Source organism: Halichoerus grypus, chromosome 2 (assembly GCF_964656455.1).
Source record: "Halichoerus grypus chromosome 2, mHalGry1.hap1.1, whole genome shotgun sequence".
In the NCBI taxonomy this organism is placed as follows: Eukaryota; Metazoa; Chordata; class Mammalia; order Carnivora; family Phocidae; genus Halichoerus; species Halichoerus grypus.
In genome coordinates, this window is record NC_135713.1 from 27,805,606 (window position 1) to 27,829,324 (window position 23,719).

The window sequence follows — 23,719 nt, forward strand, 5'->3', positions numbered from 1 at the left end:
GTCTTGTGATTTTTTTTTTTTAACTGAAACTTACTCACATTCTAGTCTCAGGTAGTTTGGGGCTAGATTTGAATGCCCTACCTTACTCTGGAATAAGCAGAGTAAGTTTGGGGGCTGTCAGGAATACCAAAGAGGTACAATAATTCGAATGTTCTATCCCTTCATTTCCTCTACCTCTGCTTACAACAGCAATACTTTTACTCAGACTTCCTGTTTCTGGCACTTGCCTTCTTTTTTGCTGTGTTTATACTTCCCCCTGTCTGTGGTTAAATAAGTATAAAGTGCTAAAGCTGTAGATTTGTCTCTGTCTCTCTCTCGCTGGGGCTCACTCTCTCTCTCATTCATTCCTACACATAGGCTCATACACCTCCTCTCTCCTTTCTTTCTCTCTCTCAGAATGACAATTCTGGGTACAGCTTTTGGTATGGTTTTCTATTTACTTCAAGCCGTTTCTGGAGAAAGTGGCTATGCACAGAATGGTGAGTCATTTCTAACTTTTCTTTAGGATTTCAGATTATCTCTAGCATATGCTTCAGGTTACTCAGATCCCTAACAGACCTGATCTGGACACTGGGTTGGAATGGAGTTGGAGAACTTGCCACATACTCAGTCATTTTGTAAGTTCTAACCACCAGGACAGGGCGTCTGGGGACAATACTGTGGGTGGTTTATAAAGTCTTAGAATTGTCAGAAAGGAATGCATTTGGCTCTCTAAATGTGGATCTTAAATGTCAGTCAATGCCTCTGCTCTTACAAAAAGAACACCCATATAGACACAATGGTTGTGCTTATTGGAGAATCTCCAAGGCAGTTTTACCTTGTTAAAAAATCAAGTTAAATTTGTTTTGCTTAGCTTTTTAGGAGGTTCCAAAAGCATGACTTTCATGATAAAATAATTTCCAGAAACAACAGCTTTGTCTGCACTCACCAATGCCATATCTCTAGCACCTAAAAGAGTGTCTAGAACTGAATTCAGTATTTGAATTGAGTATTTGAAAATTTCTTCAAAATACTTTAGTTTTGATAGATTTATGTGAGATTCTTAGGCAATAACTGAACAGCAGAAGATCTGAATGAGTTGTCTCATTAAAATATATTTAATTTTCTCCATATTGACAAATTTATCATCATATAATAACTCTCTTTGGGATCCTTGAAACACTTAGCACCTAGAAGCCGATGCTGCCTACTTAGTAAGTAAGTTGTAATTACAACAAAACTGTAGACAAAGGCAGAACAGCCTCAACAGGAGCCATCTGGGAATTTGGACCACCCATTTGTTCCTGATAATTAAGCCCTTTTATTTTAAGAGTTAAAAAGGATTTTCTTATCAAGGTTATCAAACACATCAGCTCAATGATTCAGCTTAGATATGTTAAGCCATGTATTTACTAAGGTTGGAAATCCCTAGAATATTTTCACTAAGGGAATTGTCAGAATGCTGACATTTTTCACAGCGTGACCATGTATGAATCACTTTGTGGGGATGATTATTATTCGAAAGTGTTGCCTTGTGTTTGCACAGATAGCTGGTTGGCAAGTAACACCTAATTCTTACTCTTCAGAGTACAATCTATTCCCTCTATTTCTCCCTGGTGGCCATACTTTTTTTTTTTTTCAAAGAAATAAGAATTCTAACTGAAAGCTGAGTTTTCACTTCAACTTTTTAAATTTCAGATTGATTTAGGAGATCTAACCAATCATCCACATTGATCACGTCAAAATACTTTTCAGTTTGGGGTGTATAATAATCAGCTGTTATTTGTTGAAAGATTAGTTCTTTGATAACTACAAGGATGAGCAAGAGAATAAAGGGATATTTTTTAAAAATCCAAGCCATTCATACTTTTAATCAACTAATTCTTTTCAATAGGAAGATTTCTAAACCACACGGCCTTGTCTATAATACATATTCTAAAAATTAAATTTTTATAGAAAGGTATGCTTATATAGTGAGCATTTAAAGAATAATGGGTTAACTCACTGTACAAAAGTTCTATGTAATTTCAAAGCCATAGTAATAATACCTTTGACATAGAATTCTTTTTCAAAGGAGCCCCACAGTTTTCACGTATATTTCAGAATTAGAATTCTCATTTTACCTTTTCATTACTTATTGTCAAAAAAAAAAAAAGATAATAGTCATAGCTAACCCTTATTGGGTGCTTACTGTGTTCTAAGCTAAGTCTTTGCATATATTTTGTTCAATGATTCCTCAAAATAATGTGAATTTCCATGTTGAAACAATGAGGCATAGAGAGGTTGAATAACCTGACAGGGACCACAGCTAAAAAGTAGAATAGCGAGAATTTAAACCCACATCTGTCCAGCTCTGGTGCTGGAGGTCTTAACCACTGTGTATATTACCCTTACCTAAGAATTTTTCAGCTTTAGATCAAGTATAATATTCTCTTTGTAAAATGCCTTGCAATTTTGCAAGTTGTCGAGGGGAACTTTTCTTGGTTACAAAGCAACTTTATTGGCTAAAGAGCCGATGAACTGCTTCTCAAAACATAGCCACTTTAATTGTGCTTTGTATCTTGTATGAAAATATACATCAGACTCACTCCACCAGACTGGATGGCTAAGGGCAGTGGGAGTGCTTTATTCTCCTGGTGCTCAGCATCTGCTAGACTGTGCTCTCTCTGGCTTATATTGTATGTCGAAGAATTTTGGAGACAAAGCTGATCCACAGAAGGCTGAATCCAAATAGTAATGTAGGTTCTGTCGTATAGGATTGGTGGAAGATTCAAAGAAGAGAAAATGTCAAGACAGAGTGAGGACTGCTGAGTAAGGGCAGGCTAAAGCCACCTAGAACCATTCCACTGAGAAAAGAGCCAGTTCTTAGGAGACAAGATCTTAGTCCTATAAGATTAGGAATGAACATGCTTTAAAATGTGAGCCCTAAATTGTGGGTTTCCCCCTCATTATTTAAAACTGTCATCAGGAAGAGGGCTCTACCCTGCTGAAATTACATAAGAAGTCTTTGCTAGTGGCAGAATTGTGCACCTAGTGGGTTCTAGGAATGGTCAGAAAGAGCAGTGCCCACAGCTCTTATCTTATCTCTTATCTAGATCTAGCTTTTCAAGATTTGTGGCTTTGACTGAACCAAACTGTCACTCAACTAGTCTGCTCACAACAAGCTTTACTAACTTTCCCACAGACCTACTTAGTTATTTAAGTAAAGAAGATGCTGTTTCTACATTTCATTGCCTTCAGGACACTCAACTGGGGTTTAATTTTAATACATTCTATATCCTATTTAAAACCCTAGGTGCTTCTAATTTCTAGTATTGATGGGTCAAGGTAATTTCTAGTATTGATGGACCTGGAAGCCATCACAGGCTAACACTTGACCACTCTGAGAATGACTTCAGTTACGCTGGATTTTCTCAGGTCCCAGTCCAGGTATATTTGCTGACAAATTATTTTCTATTAAATATTGTGAAATATATATACAATACGTCTATTTAATCTTAGGGGCCTCAACCCAGTTTAAGAAATGGATTACTAGCGGCGCCTGGGGGGCTCAGTCGTTAAGCGTCTGCCTTCGGCTCAGGTCATGATCCCTGGGTCCTGGGATCGAGCCCCAGGTCGGGCTCCCTGCTCAGTGGGAAGCCTGCTTCTCCCTCTCCCACTCCCCCTGCTTGTGTTCCCTCTCTCGCTGTGTCTCTCTCTGTCAAATAAATAAATAAAATCTTTAAAAAAAGAAAGAAAGAAATTGAATACTATCTGTGACAGATTGTACTTCCAAAAGAGGCTGAAAAAAAAATCAGATTCTCTACATTCTTCGAGAATTCTGATGTCTTTAAGATACAATTTCTATAGGTGAAGGATCTATACATGTAGAAGCAGTACCTATAGGATTCCTGTAGGATTCTTGCAAAGGTCCACTAGATCTGAGTCCTGGCAGATCTAATTTTTTCTAACCACATTTGCCTTAGCAGCTTAAGACAAATTGCTTTAAATAAATATTCACACAATGGAGATAATCAATTGTACTTTTAGTTGGGATGGCTATTTAGGCAAGAAAAAGCTATCCCTTAAAAAGTGAACTTCTGACTGTAAGATAGTTCTCATCTTCCTTCATTCAAAAAAGAAATACTTGGGAGGAAATAAATAAAGATTAGTGATAAAGTCAAAGGTTAGATTAGGTAGCTTTTGAATAATGGAGATAAAGTATCTCTTACTTGAAATATACCAATTAACAGAAGAAATTAACAGCGTAAAAAAGAGTGTGTTTAGTATTTTATTCTAGATCTCTAATGCACTAACCCAATGGAAGAAATATTTAGAAATATTTGGAAGTTATTTATTAATTGTGATGATTTTTTTTTTCCCGTTAGAAAAATCTGTGCTCATTAGATATCGATTTGGTTTGGGTTTGGGGTCTTTTCGGTTTGGGTTTTGGTATTGGTTTTTCTGTCTTTTCCCTTGGGCTTTTCTTCTTTAGATAAACCTATAATCACTCTTTCATGTCTGCCCCAAAAGGCTTCTATTTCATTAATGTCACTCCAGATTTCAAAAGGATGCACTCATTTGCTTCATTAACAGCTGCAGGTTTGTTTTTCCCCAGGAGAGTTTGAAGATGCTGAGCTGGATGACTATTCATTCTCTTGCTATAGTCAGTTGGAAGTGGATGGAACCCAGCACTTGCTGACCTGTGCTTTTGATGACCCGGACGTCAACAGCACCAATCTGGAATTTGAAATATGGTGAGGAATAGTGCCTCCTATGGGTGCCTAGAAATCCTGCCTCTCCTTTCATGTGCTGCTCAGCAAAGGAGGGAGTATGAGGCCTAATTCTCAAGTACTAAAATCAAATAGATTCCAAAAACTTCCTGAAACTCCTTGTTCTTCACCGAAAGATTCCAGCAGAGATACTCTCATGGGTTCATCTGCAGGGCCTTGCTGCGACAGCAAGCTGATGGTATGGAACTTGGAGACCTCACAACCCTTCTGACTTCATGGCAGAATTTAAATCTTGCTTTCCTAGGACACACCTCCCCCAGATTTCTTTGTCCAACATGAGACAATCTAGTGCCTTGTTGCACTCTGGAGCACAGTTGCTTGGTTTCTAATCCCAATACTTCACAGACTTGGCTTTTTAACCTAAAGCAAGTTATGTAACTCATTTATGCCTCAGTTTCCTCACCTGTTAAATGAAATGTACTTACACATAAGGAGGTTTAGATGATTAAATAATTTAATACTTTAATTAGAAGACACATCCAGTATATAATAAGTAATGGGAAAGAAGCATTAAAATAACAAAGTCTATGAATACAGACCTAACTTCCACCCTCTTGACACAGTTTGACTTCACATGTTACCCTCAGTATCAATTTTCCAAAAATCTGCAGGAAGAACCTGGCTCTTAGTTTCATGAGGCCTCAGAGAAAAGGCAAAGGAAAAGAGAAAGTCTCTCTCTGGTTTGAAAGTTTGGTGAAGAGCTCAGAGAGCTTTCTTCTCCCTCCACAAACCATGTCTTGTTGCTGAGGGTTACTGTCTCTGATGACTTGAAAAAAATACTCCAACGTGAAATCCTAACTTAGGGCTATCTCCAAATTCATATCAGATGACCTAATTAGTTTCCTACTAAGAAAAGTGAGTCAAGATCCACCAGTTGTAAAAGAGGGCTTCTTAAACTCAGTAGACCCTGGGCCAAGCCCCTCTAATACACAGTCTAGACAAGACCTATATCGCATGCATTACGTTAAATTATAGGAGCTTTCCTGAATGTGCTCATGCAGTGCTTCCTGATGCAGTCATTGGAGAAAGATGGTCTTGGACTTGAATGCCATAGTGCATTCTCATTCTGCCTCTGTCAGTTCACTTCTCTAACACACTTTCCAGAAATAAAATGTCGGGAGAACAGGAACCTACGATGTCCAAAATCTATACTGCAACTAGACTACCCCAACACAGCCAAACAGCTCATTCAAACCACGCACTCATTTTTATGGACAGAACCCTCTCCAACAGAGGTTTGACTTTGGGTTTCCACCCAGCTATTTAGTGGACTGCAGTGCTCATATAGTTTCTCCTTGGGAGGCTGAGACGACCTTTCTGGCCACTTTCGCTCACACCACTTCCTTGCCCACTTGAACAAACTTGCCCACTTCCTTTTGCAAATCTCTTGATTTTTCCTGTCATATTGTAATCTATCTGCAACTTCCGTTGGGGATTTTCAATTGGATTTAGATATTTCAGTTGGAAAGGGATTGTCTTAAGACGTGTTTTGCAGTGTGAAACAATAAATATGAGGAGGTTTAGGTGCTCCTGGAGAGCAGCTGTTTTTGTGAAGGTATACCTCAAGGGGGATTTTCATGCAAATCCTAGGCCCAGCGGGGACATTGTTTCTCAAATCAAAGTCACCTACTGTGCTATAAATTTGCTGGCTAGGCTAGGTTGCTTTTGGCTAGGTTGCTTTCCCAATGAAACTAGCTTTATTGGAACTCTCTGTTCCTTTAATATGTTTATAAAGAAGAAATTGGAAATGACTGAAAAATGTGCTTTCTGATGAAGTCTTTACACAGGTCAGATTGTTGATAGAAACCAGGTGCTATTTCCCAGCTTACTAGGGGCATTTTCCTAGATGAGTTTACCACCTGTCTGATCTGGCCACCATTCTCCCAGGGTTAGAAACCAAATTACTTAGTGTTCAGTGAGAGGATCCACCTCTCAGGAATGGATTTGGATTAGCCAAAATCACAGGATTAGATTACCGGCATGCCAACTGATGATTTCACGTTGGTAGATACAAGTACTATAGATACCCAGATATTCATACTGGGCTCAGGACCTACGAGACTTGGTCTTGGGAAGAAGAGAAACACAGCAGGCCAGTAGGGTGCATATCAATATAAATCCACTCTTACTGGGAGATCTGAAAATTTTTTATTCCCAGAACATTAACCAGCTCTCAGGTACTGGAATGACAAAACAGAGGCACTGAAAATAGGCACCTACGTTGGACTCCCAGTAGCAACACTTAAGGAGCTCTGTGACCAAGGAGTTACTTAAACTCTCTAATCAAAACAACTACCTGGCATTGGGGTATTTGGTATATGGTCAGTAAATGGTACTTAATTCTCAGGGTAGACTAATTTTCATTAAAAATGTGATCAAAACATAGTTCAGTAAATACAAAGCAAAACAAAGGAAGTTTGTTTGTTGATTTTGAGATGAGAGTTATTTGGTTCAGATCTCAAAGTGCTTATTAATTTTTTAGGATTAGCTGCGAGCACTTAAACAGCTAGGTTATCTCTTTAAAAATCAGATTTGATAATAGTGGGCCCATACAGCAAAAATACCTGAACAGAAGTCCAGCTGCATCTGTGGGTGGACAATTAAATCTCAGACCTGAAGTTAGACCCACTTGCATAGACACCATAGGCACTTGAATTGGGAACCCTGCCTTTTAGGTATTTGTGTAAGTTCCAGAGTCAGCTCTCAGAAGGCAACTGATTTCCTTTGTTCCCACATTCTTGGGGGTACCACAGTCACTCCCATGTGCCACCTACAGATATCACTTCACATATGTCATTCTTGGTTTCATCATTTGCCACCCTTGTCACAGGCACACTGCCAAATCTACCTCATGTTCTAGAATTACCTAGCAATATCTGTCAGGTGATTAATTTAGTCCTTCTCCAGTAAACTATACTAACTTTCAAAGTTGTTCGATATTTTTGAGATAGATTCTGTCTTTCGAGGCCAAATGAGGAATAAAAGCTACAGTTTGTTTTTGTTTTTAATATTTCTGTGTAGATACCTGTCTGCCCCATCAGGAGAAATGCATTTATCAAGCTAAACCACACATGATTGCAGGAGATTTAGGAAGCTGGAGATAGGATAGAGAAGCAGGCACTATGGTCTCCCCAGCAGTCTCTCTCTGTTTTCAGAGCAAGAGGGTTTGTGTGAATGGTTTAGGGTTGATGTCCCCTGGGAAGGTCCTACAGGCCCAAATTTGTTAGCCTATAGGACCACTTGCGGTCAAAAGTACATTAAATAAAAAAAAAAAGTACATTAAAAAACAAAACAAAAGCAGAAGTAAAGCCAGAAATCACTGAAGTAGTAATTTGTGAAAGTTTATTGTGCATGTACCAAAAAGTTTGCAAACCAGGAGTGCTTAAACTAAAATATGGAATGAGGCTTAGAGATATATTGTTATAAAGCAGCTTATGTAGTGTAAAAGCGATGAGTGTTCATTCTTTACTGTGATTGGCTATAATATTAGAATTTTCTTAACTGAAAGGAAATTGGTTAGTGGTTACCTCCTATCAATTTTGGCAAACGATTTAAGTTTTGCTTATGATTTTCAGAAGCATAAGCAAGAAGTCACCCAGGTTAAGTTAATCTTGCTTGTCTTGCAAAGTAAGCTAAAACATTTGCTTATATGACTATCTGATTTTGTCTGCCCAGGGATTTTTAAGTGTGGTCTCTGTGTTTAATTTTAACATTGGATACTTGCAGTGCTTTTTTTTCCCCCCCAAAATACCCTAAAATGACTCTATCCAATAGAAATACAGTGCAATCCACAAATGTGTGAGCCATATACGTAATTCTAAATTTTCTAGTAGCCACATTTAAAAAAAGAAAAAATAAATAGGTGAAATTAATTTAATTTAAATTAACATATTTAATATATTAACATATTTAATTTAATAATATATTTTATTTAACCTAATGTATCCAAAATATTATCATTTCAGCATATAACAATATAAACAAAAATATTAATGAGATATTTTATATTCTTTTTTGCATGCTGAGTCTTCAAAATCTCTTGTATATTTCATAGTTAGGGTACATCACAGTTTAGCCATATTTCAAGTGTTCAATAACCACATACTGGGTAATGGCTATCATGTTGGATCGTGTAGTTCTAGAATATTTCTAATCTTAGCAATACATATTTAGCAACCAAGTAAATTGTTTTAACTTAGTTAAGTTAATTGAAATGAATTGGATTGACTTGAGTTGAATACTCATGGGGAAGACACTAAGTTTCCTCCAATCTTCTGAGGCCAGGGTCATTGGTACAAAGCGAGGTTGTCTACTGTAGGCCACCGGTTTTCTTAGCTCCTGGCATGGCTTCCCCTCCATATAGGGTGGCTCCTGGAGTTCAGACCCTTAAAAGGATGCCCAGGCTCACAAGCCAACCATATGGTGATCCTTTATATTTCATTGCTTATTAATCTCATTCTCCAAAAAGTGGGAATGAACCAAGAATACTATTTTAGGTTCTTCTTAAACTTCCAATAATACCAAGAACTTGCTATCTGTTAAGGATTTATAATTGAATATTCCACCACGCTTTACTTACAAATATATTCTAAACTCAATGACTGAACTAAAAGTCATTATCTTTCTAATTTCTCTACATCATATGTCTTACCTAAAATTCAGAAATAGGATACTACTCCAATTCTCCCCTTCTATCCTTATTCATCCAATTATGACATGTTGCCATCTTTAGAACTTTCCATGTGACACTCGTCCCAAGTTTGTCACCTCGTATCCATCTGGCCTAACTTAAAAATTTGCTTTTAATATTTACTCTATTCCGAGGGGGGAAACTTCAATGAGGGACACACTCTCTAGAAACTCCAACACACACACACACACACACACACACACACACACTTAAAGCCAAAACAACTGCATACTCTAAAATATAACAGTTAACAAAAAACTATAATTGAGGGTGGGACAATTTTAAGGAAGGTCCCACAAATAGTAAATATAGTTAGACAATTAATAAACTTAAAATTTCTTTACCCATCTCTATCTTTGTCTGAATGTAGCGGAGTAACCAGTCACTCAAAGACCACAGCAGCCCAGAGCTGGGAGACTCTGCCCCTAAAGCTGAGGCATCCTCCTCAGATTTTAACCCCATGCCCACCTCACCTCAAGCCACAGACATGTTCTTTCTGCTCAGAGTTCAGGAACAATCCCAGAAAGGGCTCACTTGAGCACATGCCAAGAAAAGTATACCCACATCCAGTTTACCAAAGAAAACCAACATATTCTGGATTGTGGGTAGTAAAGGACCTTTTTAGAACATATTCCCTATGATCTTTTTAAAAATATCTGTTTAATGAGAAGTATTCTTTCCATGTAAACAAAACCTTTATTTTTCTGCCACAATTCCCACTTCAAATTTGAGCCAACTATACCACTTTTCAGGGCTATTTGGCTAGAAAAGCATGTAGGAAAAACAAATTGGTAATCATGTTTATCACAGGAGAGGGAAATTAAATTGATGGTTGAGGAAGGAAGAGAAATGAGTACTTTTATTTTTATTCTTCATTGTTTAATTATTTTTACAATGAGAATACATATTTTGCTTCCTTCTTTAATACAGAACATTTCTTTCACCCTAGAAGGATGCCTCCAGTCCCCTTCCAGCCACTCATCCCCTGTGAGCAATCCATCACCCTTGGTTTTGCCAGTTTCCAATAGGTCTTATAAATGGAATAACACACTGTTTACTCTTTTCTATATGAATTCTCTCACACAACAAAATGTTTTTAAGAATTATCCATGTTGATGTGTGTCTCAGAGCTCATCTTTTCAACTGCTGACTATTAATTCCACTGAATAAATATATCACAAGCTTTGAATCCTTTCTCCTCTTGATGGACACTGGAGTTTTTTCAAATTTGAGACTATATTTTTTGAAGTTGCTATTAGTTTTTTTTTTACAGATCTGTTTGTTAATACACACTTTCATTTCTCTGCAGTAAAAACCTCAGATGGAATTGCTGAATCATAGGGTACGTGTGTGTTTAGCTTTATAAGAAACATCCCAGCAGTTTTCCAAAGTGGTTATACCATTCTACTCTCCAACCAACAAAGTGTGAGAGCTACACACTCTCTGTCGTCTCTGACACTTGGCGTTGAAATAGTATCTCGTGATTTTCTCAAATAACAAATAATGTTGATCATCTTTTTGAGTAGTTGCTGGCCATTTGTATGTCTCGTGGCAGGTGTCTGTTAAAGCCTTTTGTCTTTTTTACGGAGTTATTCATCCTTTTATTGTTGATGGGTATGAATGCGTTTTATGTTTTATGATACAATTCCTTTGTCAGATATATGCATTACAACTGTTTCTGCCAGTGTGTAACTTGCCATTTCATTTCCTTAATGGTGTATTTTAATGAGGAAGAAGTTTTCATTTTGATCAAAGTCCAATATGTCTTTTTTTCTCTTTTATGTTTAATTTTTGCGTGTGTTATTACTATTTTTGTCTACTCCCAAAGTCAGAAAGATATTTTCATATGTTTTCTCCCGGATATTTTATAGTTTGAGCCTTTACATTTAGGTCTATAATTCATATCTAATTAATTTTTCATGAGATTAAGGTTCATATCTTCCATATATTTATTCAGTTGTTCCAGGACAGTTTGCTGAAAAGATTTTCTATTTCCCATCAAATTGATAAGGCACTTGTATTGAAAATCAGTTAAGCTTCTATGTGCAAGTCTATTTCTGAGCCCTATACTTTCTATTGATCAACTTATCTATTCTTTTTTTTAAGATTTTATTTATTTATTTTTGAGACAGAGAGACAGAGAGAGCGTGCACATGAGCAGGGGGGAGGGGCTGAGGGAGAGAGACAAGCAGACTCCCAGCTGAGCAGGGAGCCCAATTCGGGGCTCAATCCCAGGACTCTGGGATCATGACTGAGCAGAAGGCAGACACTGAACCAACTGAGCCATCCAGGTGCCCCAATTTATCTATTCTGGTGTCAGTGCTAAAATGGCCCCATTATCATAGCTCTATAGTAAATTTGAAATCAGCTGCTCTGACTCTTCCATATTTGCTCTACTTTTTCAATGTTGGTTTGACTATTCTGAGTTCTTCGTATTTCCACATAAATTTTAGAATCAGCTTGTTATTTTTCTTTTAAATCCCGTTGAGATTTTGATTAATGTTATATACGCCACATTGGGGGAATTTGCTATCTTCTCTCTACTAAATTTGCTAATACATGAATGTGCCTCTCCATTTATTTAGATCTCCTTTAATAGCTCTGAGGAATGTTTTATAATTTCCATTGCAAAGGCCTTGAACATTCTTTATTAATTTTATCTCTAAGCATTTTATGTTTATTATTATCATAAATGGGGCTGTTGTTTTTAAAATTTATTTTCTAATTGTTTGATACTAGCCTATAGAAATATAATTGTCTTTTATAATCTGACCTTGAAGAATTCACCCTACTAGTTCCTGTAATTGTGTTGGAGTATCTATATAATGTTGTCTGCAAAGAAAGGCTTTTTTTCTTCCTTTCCAAACTGGGTGTCTTTTTGTTTGTTTGTTCCTCTTGCCTTATGCACTGGCTAGAACCTCCAGTACTCTGATAAATAAAAATGGTGAAAGTGGATATTCCTGTTTTGTCCTTATCAAAGTGGAAAAATGTTCACAATTTCACCATTAAATATGATATTAACTGTAGACTCTGTAAATTTCCTTTATCAGGTTGAGGTAGTATTCTGTTAATTGTCTGCTGAGAGTTTTCATCATAAGTGGATGTTGAATTTTGTCATATGTCTATCTGCATTACTTGAGATAATCAGATTATTTATGCCTTTTGTTCTGATAATATGGTGAATTGTATGATTCATCTTTGATTGCTGAACCTACCTTGATTTCCTGGGATGTGTCCTACTTTCTCATAGTAGTAAATCAATGTGTTAATATTTTCTTGAGGAAATTTCAATATACATTCTAGGGAGACATTTATCTGTAAATTTCTTTTCTGTAATATTTTTGCCAGCTTTTGGTACCAGGGTTGAGCTAACTTCATAAAATAAGTTGGGTAGGGTCTATTTCTATTCTATTTTCCAGAGTAATTTGTGTAGAATTGGCATTATTTCTTATATATTTGATAGAATACACCAGCATAGAACTATCTGGCATAGAGTTTTCTTAGTAGGGAAGTTTGTTGATAATAAATGTAATTCCTCTGAAAGAAATAGAGCTATTTAGATATTCAATTTCTTCCTTATTTGTACTTTTAGGCAATATCTTTTTCTTAGTGACTGCTCTAACAGTTATAATATTCAACCTTATCATAGTTTACTTAGAGTTAATATTGTACTATTTCATATATAAAATATAAGAAACTTACAATACAATAATATAGTTCCACTTATCACGTCCTATCCTATGCACTATTGTTATATATTTTTACATCTACCATACATTATAAATACCACAATGTTATAATATTTGTTTTAAGCAATCATTTATCTTTAAATAATTTAAGAGAAAGAAATATATATTGTCTTTCACATTTACCAAAGTATAGCCTTTCTGGTATACCTAGTTGCCTCCTATAGGTCTGCAATTCCATATAGTATTATTGCCCTCTGGTCTAAAGAATAAAACAAATTATCTCAATTTTTATTTATCTGGAAATATCTTCACTTGGCCTTCATTATTAAAGAATATTTTGTGCATGTAAGAATTCAAGGTGGACATATTTTTTTTCTCTCTTTCAGAGTTTTAAAGATATTATTCCAGGGTCTTTGGTTCCTGTAGTTTCTGATCAGAAGTGATATTTTTCTCTAGATACTTCAAAATTTTCTATTTGTCTTTGTTTTTCAGCCATTTGACTGTGATGAGCCTAGGTATAGTTTTATTCAGATTGATCCTGCTTGGATTTGCTGAGTTTCTTAAACCTAAAAATAGACATTTTTGTTACATTTGGGAAATTTGGAGCCATTATTTTTTATCTATTTTTTTTCATCCAAGTACTTTATCTTTTCTTGTTCTGGAATTCTAATTACATATTTATTTATCCCCTTGATATCATCCTATATATCACTGAGCATTTGTGTTATTTCTGACTGAAAACTTGCTATTGCTCTATCTTCAAGTTCACTGATCCTTTCCTCTGCCATCTTCAATCTGCCATTAAGCCCATCCAATGCTCTCAGGGCATTTTTACAAATTTTAGATTTACTTGTCAGTTACAGTATTTTCATCTGGTTCTCTTTTACAGTTTCCACTTCTCCACTAACATTACACATCTATTCAATCATTATGACCATATTCTTTGTTTAGCCCTTGAACATATTTACAAAAGCTACTTTAAAATACTTTTCTGCTAATTCCAACATCTGGTCACTTTAGGGTGGCTGCTTTACATTGACTGCTTTTTGTCTTTTTTTTTTTTTTTTTTAAAGATTTTATTTATTTATTTGACAGAGAGAAACACAGCGAGAGAAGGAACACAAGCAGGGGGAGTGTGAGAGGGAGAAGCAGGCTTCCCGCCAAGCAGGGAGCCCGATGCGGGGCTCGATCCCAGGACCCTGGGATCACCACCTGAGCCGAAGGCAGACGCTTAACGACTGAGCCACCCAGGCACCCCTGACTGCTTTTTGTCTTGACTATGGGTCTCATTTTTCCTTTTTTAGTCATTTGTAGTAGCTTTTGAATGTAGGAAGGCACTATTGGTAATAGGTTTTCTGGATTCAGTTAACTTCCTCTTCTGAATGTTAGTTTTAGCTCTGTTAGTTTGTTAACAGGACTGGATTAATCTTCAAATTCTCTTTTCTTTTGAGACAGCACCTAAAATCTCAGCTCAGTTCTTTCTAGAGCCATCTAGCTATTGTTAGCCCATGGTTTCCTTGGAGTCTCTTCCATACTTGACAATTAAAGGGACATATAATGATATGAGCAGAGTTTATATGCAGATCTGGTGACTTACATCTCCATAGCTTCCTCTTTTCTAGGCTTTTCCCCATAAAAATATCCAGCCATGCAAGCAGTCCTCTGACTTCTAAAGACAATAAAATTGTGGCTTCCCATTAGATTCTAGATGTCTATCACAGTGTGACCTGAGGAGTGTCATCAAACAAAGAAAAAGAAAAAAGCAGAAACAAAGATCTCATCCACCTTTTTTTAAAGGAGAAAGTTCCCTCTCATTTCTGCATATTTTTGGTTACTCTCTAAAGCTTTTAAATAGGATTTCCAAAAAATAGCTTGTCCGAGGTTTGTAATAATTATATATTAGAGGACTAGTATGATATAAGTTGTTCTGCTATTACTGGAACTCAAACTTATAATTTTTATTAAAAAAGTATAATGTGGAACTTTAAAAAAAAAGATTTTATTTACTTATTTGAGAGAGAGAGAGAGTGTGCACGAGTGGAGGGAGGGGTAGAGAGAGAGGGACAAGCAGACTCCATGCTGAGCAGGGAGCTCAATCCCAGGACCCTGGGATCATGATCTAAGCCGAAGGCAGACGCTTAACCGACTGAGCCCCCCAGGTGCCCCCATGAGGAGCTTTTGATGTTAGTTGTACAGTAGGTAACAATCTCTCTTCCTCATTTTCATGAAAGTCTGATCCTAATTGAGAAGAGGAAGTGACAGAAGTGACAGAGTTCAATTCCTAGAGCATAGCTATTGTCTGTTAAGGTAGGGACTATGGGAAGAAGGGTTGCTTTTAAAGTCTGTTGATGAGGTAAAAGTGGAGCACAGTCAAAATTACCTTTGAAAATCCCTAAATTACCCATTAAGTATTTATGGTTTTATGTATACAATCCTTTAGACTATTGTATCCTTTCCTTTAACTTTTTTTGGTCAATGTTTCTTTACAGGTTTTATTTTCTCAATTTATTTCTGCAGGACATCAAAAAGAGCAATTACCTTCTCATCTAAACAAAGTATTTGTTTTTCAATGATTGATTCTTAAAAAATAGGAATTTTCCATCTTTTTCATGAACATGCTTTGATGGTTCAGATTCAGTTGCATCTAATGCCTGAATATATCATCACTAGGTCTGATAGTAGCAAGAAGCCACATTATTTAATTCTCTCTCTCTCTCTTTCATAAGCACCTACCCATCTGCATACCTATGGACAGAGTTGAAGTCACACAACTAAAATGTACGTGTAATGCTATTCTACTGTATACAGAAACTCCTACTTGATTTAAGATGGATTCCCTTTTTGTTCCTATAGTGGGGCCCTTTTGAATGTAAAATGCCTGACTTTTGATAAACTGCAAGAGATGTATTTCATTAAGACAAAGAAATTCTTACTCATTGGAGACAGCGAAATACATGTGAAGCTTGGAGGAAAGAACATAACTTCCAAGAAATTGAACATAGTCAAGATAGGTAAGAAGTTGTATATAGGGGTATGATTGCTATTTGGGGATATATGAAGACACTGATTCTCTCTGGACTTTGTGTTAAAAGGAGACAAATCATGAAAGCTATATTCAATAAAGAATAGCAAATTCCCTAATGGAAGGAATTTTTTAAAGAAATGAAAGTTGTGACGCATATGCCACTAATTCTTACTACAAGAGAATTCTGAGGGTCTTCAAACTCAGCTATGAAGGATAGTGACTGCAGAAAGAGTTCATCTGTGTGAAGTTTCACTGGATCTGGGCCTCTGCCATCCACCAATGTATGTCCTTTCCTTCCTCATCTTACCTTCTTTTGAATTCCTTGTAGTCTTCTTCCCACATACCCACCATATTCTGAGTGTGTTTTGTTAAATTATCAAGTTATTTTTAAAAGTAAATATGACTTCTGTATTAGAATTCTCCAGAGGAAACAGAACCAATAGGAGATATAGATAGATAGATAGACAGATGATAGATAGATGATAGATAGATAGATGATAGATAGATGGATAGATAATATGTAGATAGAGATATAGATATGAAAGAGATTTATTTTAAGGAATTGCTCATATGATTGTTGGGGCTGGCAAGTCTGAAATCTATAGGGAAAGCCAGAATGCTAGGAACTCAGGTAAGGTTGGATATTTCAGTCTTGAGTCCAAATCCCATAGGGTAAGGTCATGGTCTGGAACCTCAAGCAGGGTCTCTATATTGCAATCTTGAAGCAAAATTGCTTCTTTTCAGGAGATCTCAGTCTTTGTTTTATTTTTTTAAGTTTATTTATTTATTTATTTAAGTAATCTCTACACATAACATGGGTCTTGAACTCATGACCCAAGATCAAGAGTGGCATGCTCTTCTGAGTGAGCCAGCAAGGCACCCTCAGTCTTTGCTTTTAAAGCCTTCATCTGATTGCATGAGGAGCACCACATTATGGAGGGTAATCTGTTTTATTCAAAGTGTACTGAGTTAAATGTTAGTCAAGTCTTAAAAAAAAAAAAAATGATACTTTTGGACTAGTATTTGACCAAACAAGTGGGCGCCACAGCCTAGCCAAGCTGACACATGAAATTACTATTACATCTTCCTACGAGACTTATTATTGAGAAGTGAGGCATAGCCAATCTAATTTGGCTTAGGATATTCATATTACAATTTGCCAAAAAAGATATAATAATTATATTTCAAGTAAAATTATAATCTGAATCGGTAAACTCAACTATATGTTTCCTTTGGCTCTATATAATATCCATATACATAATAATATGAATTAGTAAATCCATTCAATTACCTGGTTATAAGTCTATATTAATTACAAATTCACCATTTGGTTACCAGGCAAGTAAATCAAAGTAATCAGAAAGATTGAGAATATAGACACAAGAAGTTTTTTTCCCATTACTTACAGATTATGACCCTGGGGTGAATAAAGTTCTTTTCAAAACCTCAGAATGTCTAAGCCAATTACAATGCATCAGTGCAATAGAATAATAACTACCCACATTTATTCTACCTATGGGTATTTATAGATGAAACAATATACACAGGGGGAAATTGGCCAAAGTAATTGAAGAGATGCATTCTTTTGCTGGTTTTAAATACTATGACTCACTCTCTCTCCTTATTCTCAACCCCTTCTTCAGCACTCAAAAACAAAATCAAAGGTAAGAGAGCAATACTCATTAGAGACAACAAGGAGGTGAGAAACTTTGAGTCTATCTTAGCTTTGCTTCACTAAATTGGTAAAATAGAGAGTAAAAGCAAAAGTTCTACCTGTGAATAATTATCCTGTAAAAAGGCAGAGATAGTGAAAAAGAGACAAGGCAGAGGGTTGTGCATGTTGTCCACATAGCAACATAGGCCACAACCTATGTGAGTACTATCTAAGAAAGTGGTAACAACAACAAGGTAATTCTGAGTATGGGACACAAGCAAGCTGGGTTTTGTCATTTGTAGACTAGGCTGTTATGGATAGATGGTTAGTGCACTGCACAAGAGCATGATATCTAAAGTTTACCACTGGAATTGGAAATATTTATTCACTTTTCCGAGAACAGGTACAGAGTGCAGAGATTCTCAGTCTTCTGACAGATCCTGGCATTTTAGAAAGTGAGCATGTGAATACTCAGGACTCCAGGTGGCACCCTGTCCATCTGAATTCCCAAATCATACCCAGTGCTCTCAGAGGCCCATTTTCTATACCCCAGCAGAAACAAACCTAACAAGCCACATCTGAGGGTCTAAAGGAGAAAAGCAGTTGTGCTCACACCTGGTAGCATGGGCCCCTGTGAACTTGGAGTTATGAGCCTCGTGGGCTTTGGAAAGCACCCGTAAGCAAGCAGGATGAGAGTTAGTGGAGGCATGTCGCTCAGTAGTACCTTCTTCTGGTTCTTAAGGTGATATTTCATTGGCAGAACTGTCATTTAATTGAATTTAAACTGGAAGCCCCTGATTGAGCCCTAGACCAGAGTTCCCCTGCAACCACCTGGCCCTCACTTCTCCTTCTTTAGGTGTGGTCCCTCTGATAAGGCTAGAGGGGCAGCTTCCTCCCTTCCCATTTGCCTTGGTGGGATAAATCTATATTATTGTTCAGATTGTTTCCAGAATAAATTAACTTATAAAAATTTTGCTTGAGGAATGAGCAACTTTTTCTAATGTGCTCAAAGACACCCTTTGGGCCAGAGACAGACCTATTTGGAGGATACCTGGACAAGCCAGTGTGAGATAACGGAGCACAGAAACAAAAGCTAAAATAAAGAAGAGCGAGCCCCAGAATCAGACAGAATTGGATTTAAATACTATCAAACCATTTTATAGGAGCCTGAACTTAATTAACCTCTCTGAGACTCAGTTTCCTCATCAGTATAGCAGTAATTAGGGATTGTTGGTGGAAGCTTGTGTAAGTAAAGCACTTGGTGCTTAATAGGTATATAATCAATATCAGTCTGTTCTTCCCTTAATTCTTCCATTATTGGGAGTCCCTTGGGAGATGGGAATGAAGCAAGGAATTCAGTGTCAGAGGTTTCGTTGAGAATGTGAATCTTAATTATTCCCTTGAATGAAAAGTAGGAACTGGCTTGGCAGGTATAAAGGGTTGACAGGATTCTCTGTTGGTCTGTTTCTTTACACCCACCCGCCTTTCCCCTTGTTTCCCCAGAGCACCTTCCCTTTCTATAGTGCATCTAAGAGCAAAAAAGAATAAACTCCCTCTTTTATAAGACATCGAAGGGCAAAGGAGACACTTCCTCTTTTTCAGGATCTCTGGGGCAATGCAAGAAAACCTTAGGTGGTTACCACTATGAGCAAGTGACTACAATAAGTGAGCCAAATTCCACCACGTGAGTTCACTTTACTGGGTCAGCAAGTCGGCCTTAAAGCCCAAGTCAGATAGCTTAGAATCCAGCTCAGTCTATAGAGGAAGAGTTTGATGAACACATACTCTTCCATTAACAATAGGGTTAGCTTAGATTTTAGCCTATGTGCTGCCCATCTCTGTCTGGGATCAGCTATGCAAAAAAGTGGCTGTCCCATCTTTAGACAGCTAACTACCATCCCAGGCTTTGGTGATAGAGCAGCTAAGAACCCAAGACAGGAAAGCCCCTGGAAAATGGTGGGGAGGCCACATGACACACATGCTTTTCAAGGAATTTAGTATCTTTATCTGGGTTGGTTCTGCCTAGAATAAAACCTGTCTCCCTCCAATAGCATTTCATATATGGTGCGTGTGATCCTAAGAGGAATTTTGCATGGCAGGCAGACAGAAGGAAGAGACCGGAGAAGAATTTAGAGCTAATACAAACTAGACTGAAGTCACACTGGAAGTTATGAGCTTAGGGCCAGGATGCAGACCCTCAACTTCTACATAGCTGAGGTGAGGTACAAGGCTCCCAGCTTACAATCTGATTTTATTGGAATAATGAGGACTCCAAGTTTAAATACTCCTGTTTTGGGGCTAGTTAGTAGCAAGTTCTCTAGCATTCAAAAGGCAAAGAGAATATGTTTTGGTGTAGAATTAGCACTAGCTGCTATAACAAATAAGCCCTAAAACATATGATATCTCAAACACCAGAAGTTTATTTCTTGCTCACATAAGAGCCAAAATGGGTATTTCTAATCTGTGGGTGATGCTCCTCCAAGCAATATTCAGAGTTCCTCCATCCTGTGGTCCCACTGTCTTCAACATATGACTCCAAGTGGTGGAAAGGCAATAAGCAAAGGGCCATACATGTAAGGTTTCTGGGCCAAGATGGGAGGTGGTGCACATCACTTCTACCCACATTGTGCTCAAGACAGCACCCAACTGCTGGGGAGGCTGAAAAGTGTAGTCAGGCTGTGAACCAGGAAGAAGAAGAAATGGTTTTCTGAACTGTTGCTCAGTTACTGACCCAGAAAAAGAATGTGATGTTCAGAATAGATGAACTTTAAAAAGTGTAATTATTTTCTTGACTGCCCTATAGACTGACCTCCTTTTTCCTTTCCAGTTAAACCTGAGGCTCCTTTTGACATAAGAGTCATCTATCGCGAGGGAGCAAATGACTTTCTGGTGACATTTAACACATCTCACTCACAAAAGAAGTATGTGAAAGAATTAATGCATGAGGTAGCCTATCGCCAGGAAAAAAATGAAAATGACTGGATGGTATGTAGATTAACTACATTTATCTCTTATGACATTCATAAAGATGTATATATAAATATACTTAATAAGTAAATTTACATAAAATACACAAAATTATAAAATACATAAAACTATAAAATAAAAACTTCTTAATGTTATAAATTTTATGGTCCCAGAGGTACATTTACCTGGGGAGGGCCCCTAGCAATTTTGTGTTCAAAATACACTTTTTCCTGAAAGGAGCTCCCCAAAGTATAAAAGCTTCAGGTTTCACAAAACCTAGATCTTCTCTGGGCCATCCCATTCTAGCTCTAATTTTTTTTTCTTGCTCTATTTTTTGTTTTTATAATGTTTCTAAATTATGCAGTTGATTAGCAACATAGATTAAGACCAAATCAATCCTCTTTATTTGGGGGGGGTCTCAAAAAGTATACAACTCTCACTGGCAAATCAGGCGAAAACCATCACCAACTCATAGCCACAGTTTAGTTCACAGGAGTTATGGAAGCAGCCTGAAGGAAGGAGGGCAGTGGAATATTTTTCTTCATTTTTTTTTTAAGCCTGAGTTCTTCATCTTCAAAGTAAAAAACTTCATTTGTATCATAATCTGGTGGATTATTTAGACTCCATGAGTCACTGTCGTTGGAATGGTCTGCTGTCCCTGAAATCTGTCTTGGGGAAAAGATGAGAGAAAAGTAGAGAGTCCCAGATTTTCAGGTTCCTCTGAACCTACTGGCTTAACTTCTGTCCTTTTCGTATCACATGAGCAAAAACCAGATGATGGCTTCTCTTTCTCAAGGGTGAAAAGAGAATCTACTTATCCATACTGTTCCCTTTTCTCAGGCAAAGATTAGCCTTCTTTGTCTGCAGCATGCTGCTGTACGGTACTTATATTAAGTGTAATGTCTGCCCTAAACAGCCTTCTCCCTCCTTCTATGCACCCACCACACAAACTAGACTACCTTGAGCCTGCCCTTTTGAGTCTTCATCTGAAAATTACACCAATGGAAAAACACCTATAGTGGAGAAAGGAAGGATGTTGAATAAATGATATTAGGACAGTCAGTTCGCTGCTTGCAGAAAAAATTAAGTTAAATGCCTAACTTGCTCCATATTAAAAAATAAAATAAAAAGATGATTTAAGGAAATTATGTAAAAGTGAAACTCTAAACAAGGCAGAAAAAATATAGGTAAATGTTTATATAATCTTGAGATGAAGAAGAATATTCTAAGCATAAAAGCAGTAAAAAAAAGCAAAAGATGGATACATGTGACTACATAAAAATAAAGGCTTATAAATGTCAGCACACACAATAATCAAAGTCATAAGGCTAATTAGAAATTAGGATTAAATTGTCACACATACAACTGACAGATGATTAATATCCGGCATATTTAAAGAGGTCTTATAAATCATTAAGAAAAGGACAAATGTAACAACAGAAAAATTAGCAAGAAACTTGGAAATGTCTCATAAATTAGAAATACATAAATTCAATAAATATATGAAAACTAATAATTGAATAAGTATAAATATAACATAATAAAAAGTATAAATGTAAATAGCAATGGAATATTAACTTTTTACCGATCAAATTGAAAGATGCTTTTTTCTTCTTAAGGGTGATACACATTTTTGAAGATACTGTTGTCTCTGTATTGCTATTTGCAATGTAGGATGGTATCTTTCTAGAGAGAAATTATTCCTGCTCACTAACCTTACCATTCTCTTTTATTTCCATTTGGAATGTGAAAGGGGAGAAGGAGAAAAAGAAAAAAAAAAAGAAATTGAAGTGTGGAAAGGAAGGTGGGAGCCTGGGAGTGATTTATATCCTCCTGGAGTGGGAGAGCCCAGCTCACCTGAACAAAGACCCATGGTACTGTTGCCCTCCTTGACCACTGGTAGCATCATTTATGAGCTTACACATGGTCCTCCCCGTGTCATAGCTCCTTTTCCTAATGAGAGTACCCATGTGACTAAAGGCACTCAACTTGAAATGATTCAGGGGATCTGGGCAGCACTTCTTTTTCAATCCTAAAAATGTAATGGCATGTTTTGCTCTTTAGCGTGTGAACTTATCCAGTACAAAGCTGACCCTCCTACAGAGAAAGCTACAACCTGATGCAATGTATGAGATTAAAGTCCGGTCCATCCCTAATGCCAACTATTTTCAAGGCTTCTGGAGTGAATGGAGTCCAACTTTCCACTTCAGAACTCCAGAGATCACAGGTGGGAAGTGACCGAAGAGTCTTGTGCCCTGCATAGTGCTATGCCTGTCAAAGTGTGTGAGCAAGAGTGAGAGCCAGAGAGGGGAAATGAACCCACAAGTTAGGACTCCCGGAGGGCATTCTTTCACTGTCTTTAGAGAATGACCTGCCATCTTTGCCCCTTTGGGGAAGAACAAGGAAGTGGTGGGAGCGGGGCCCTTAGTCGTTGATTAAATGACTCTACTGGTACCATCAATGACTCTATTAACCCAGGTGCCCTTGGGAATTGCTACTAATTCTGAACAAAATGCCTACCTACTACCTCCACTTTATCAATTTAGATTGGAATCCCAATGGCTGGTCTCTGTAAAGGCCCTCTAGGGAACACCTTTGGTGATGGAAGATGGGCAAGCAAGTGCTGCTCTTCCATGTCCCCTTTTTCAGAATAACAAAGATATCCAGGTGGTCTAGGAAGAGAGAATTGCCAGAAAAAACAAAGAACATGGCTCAGGCAGGCCCCTGAGGAACCAAAACACTGCACACATACCTTCTCTTTGAGGTATGAGGGGAACCGTTCTGCCATCCCAGCCTCCCATTCTCAGACGGGAAATTGCCGAGCCTGCAATGTAGAGCATCCACCTCATCATTCTCCTACTGGGCTTCCTTCTCTTGATGGTGGGAGTTGAGGAGAGATTGCTGCCAGCCATAAATGCCTGGTCACTTTTATATTTCAAGTGA

At 37.3% G+C, this 23,719-nt stretch overlaps 1 protein-coding gene across 1 annotated transcript in view; it reads left to right on the forward strand.

The window, feature by feature from the left end:
- Positions 1-287: 287 nt before the first annotated feature.
- IL7R (interleukin 7 receptor) overlaps positions 288-23,719 on the forward strand; it is a 28,676-nt gene continuing 5,244 nt past the window's right edge. Inside the window, exons 1-5 of the mRNA XM_036107421.2 lie at positions 288-479; positions 4,577-4,715; positions 15,984-16,141; positions 20,637-20,794; positions 22,841-23,003. Of these exons, the coding sequence (XP_035963314.2) occupies positions 398-479; positions 4,577-4,715; positions 15,984-16,141; positions 20,637-20,794; positions 22,841-23,003 (700 nt within the window). The 5' untranslated portion in view covers positions 288-397. The remainder of the gene's footprint in view (positions 480-4,576; positions 4,716-15,983; positions 16,142-20,636; positions 20,795-22,840; positions 23,004-23,719) is intronic.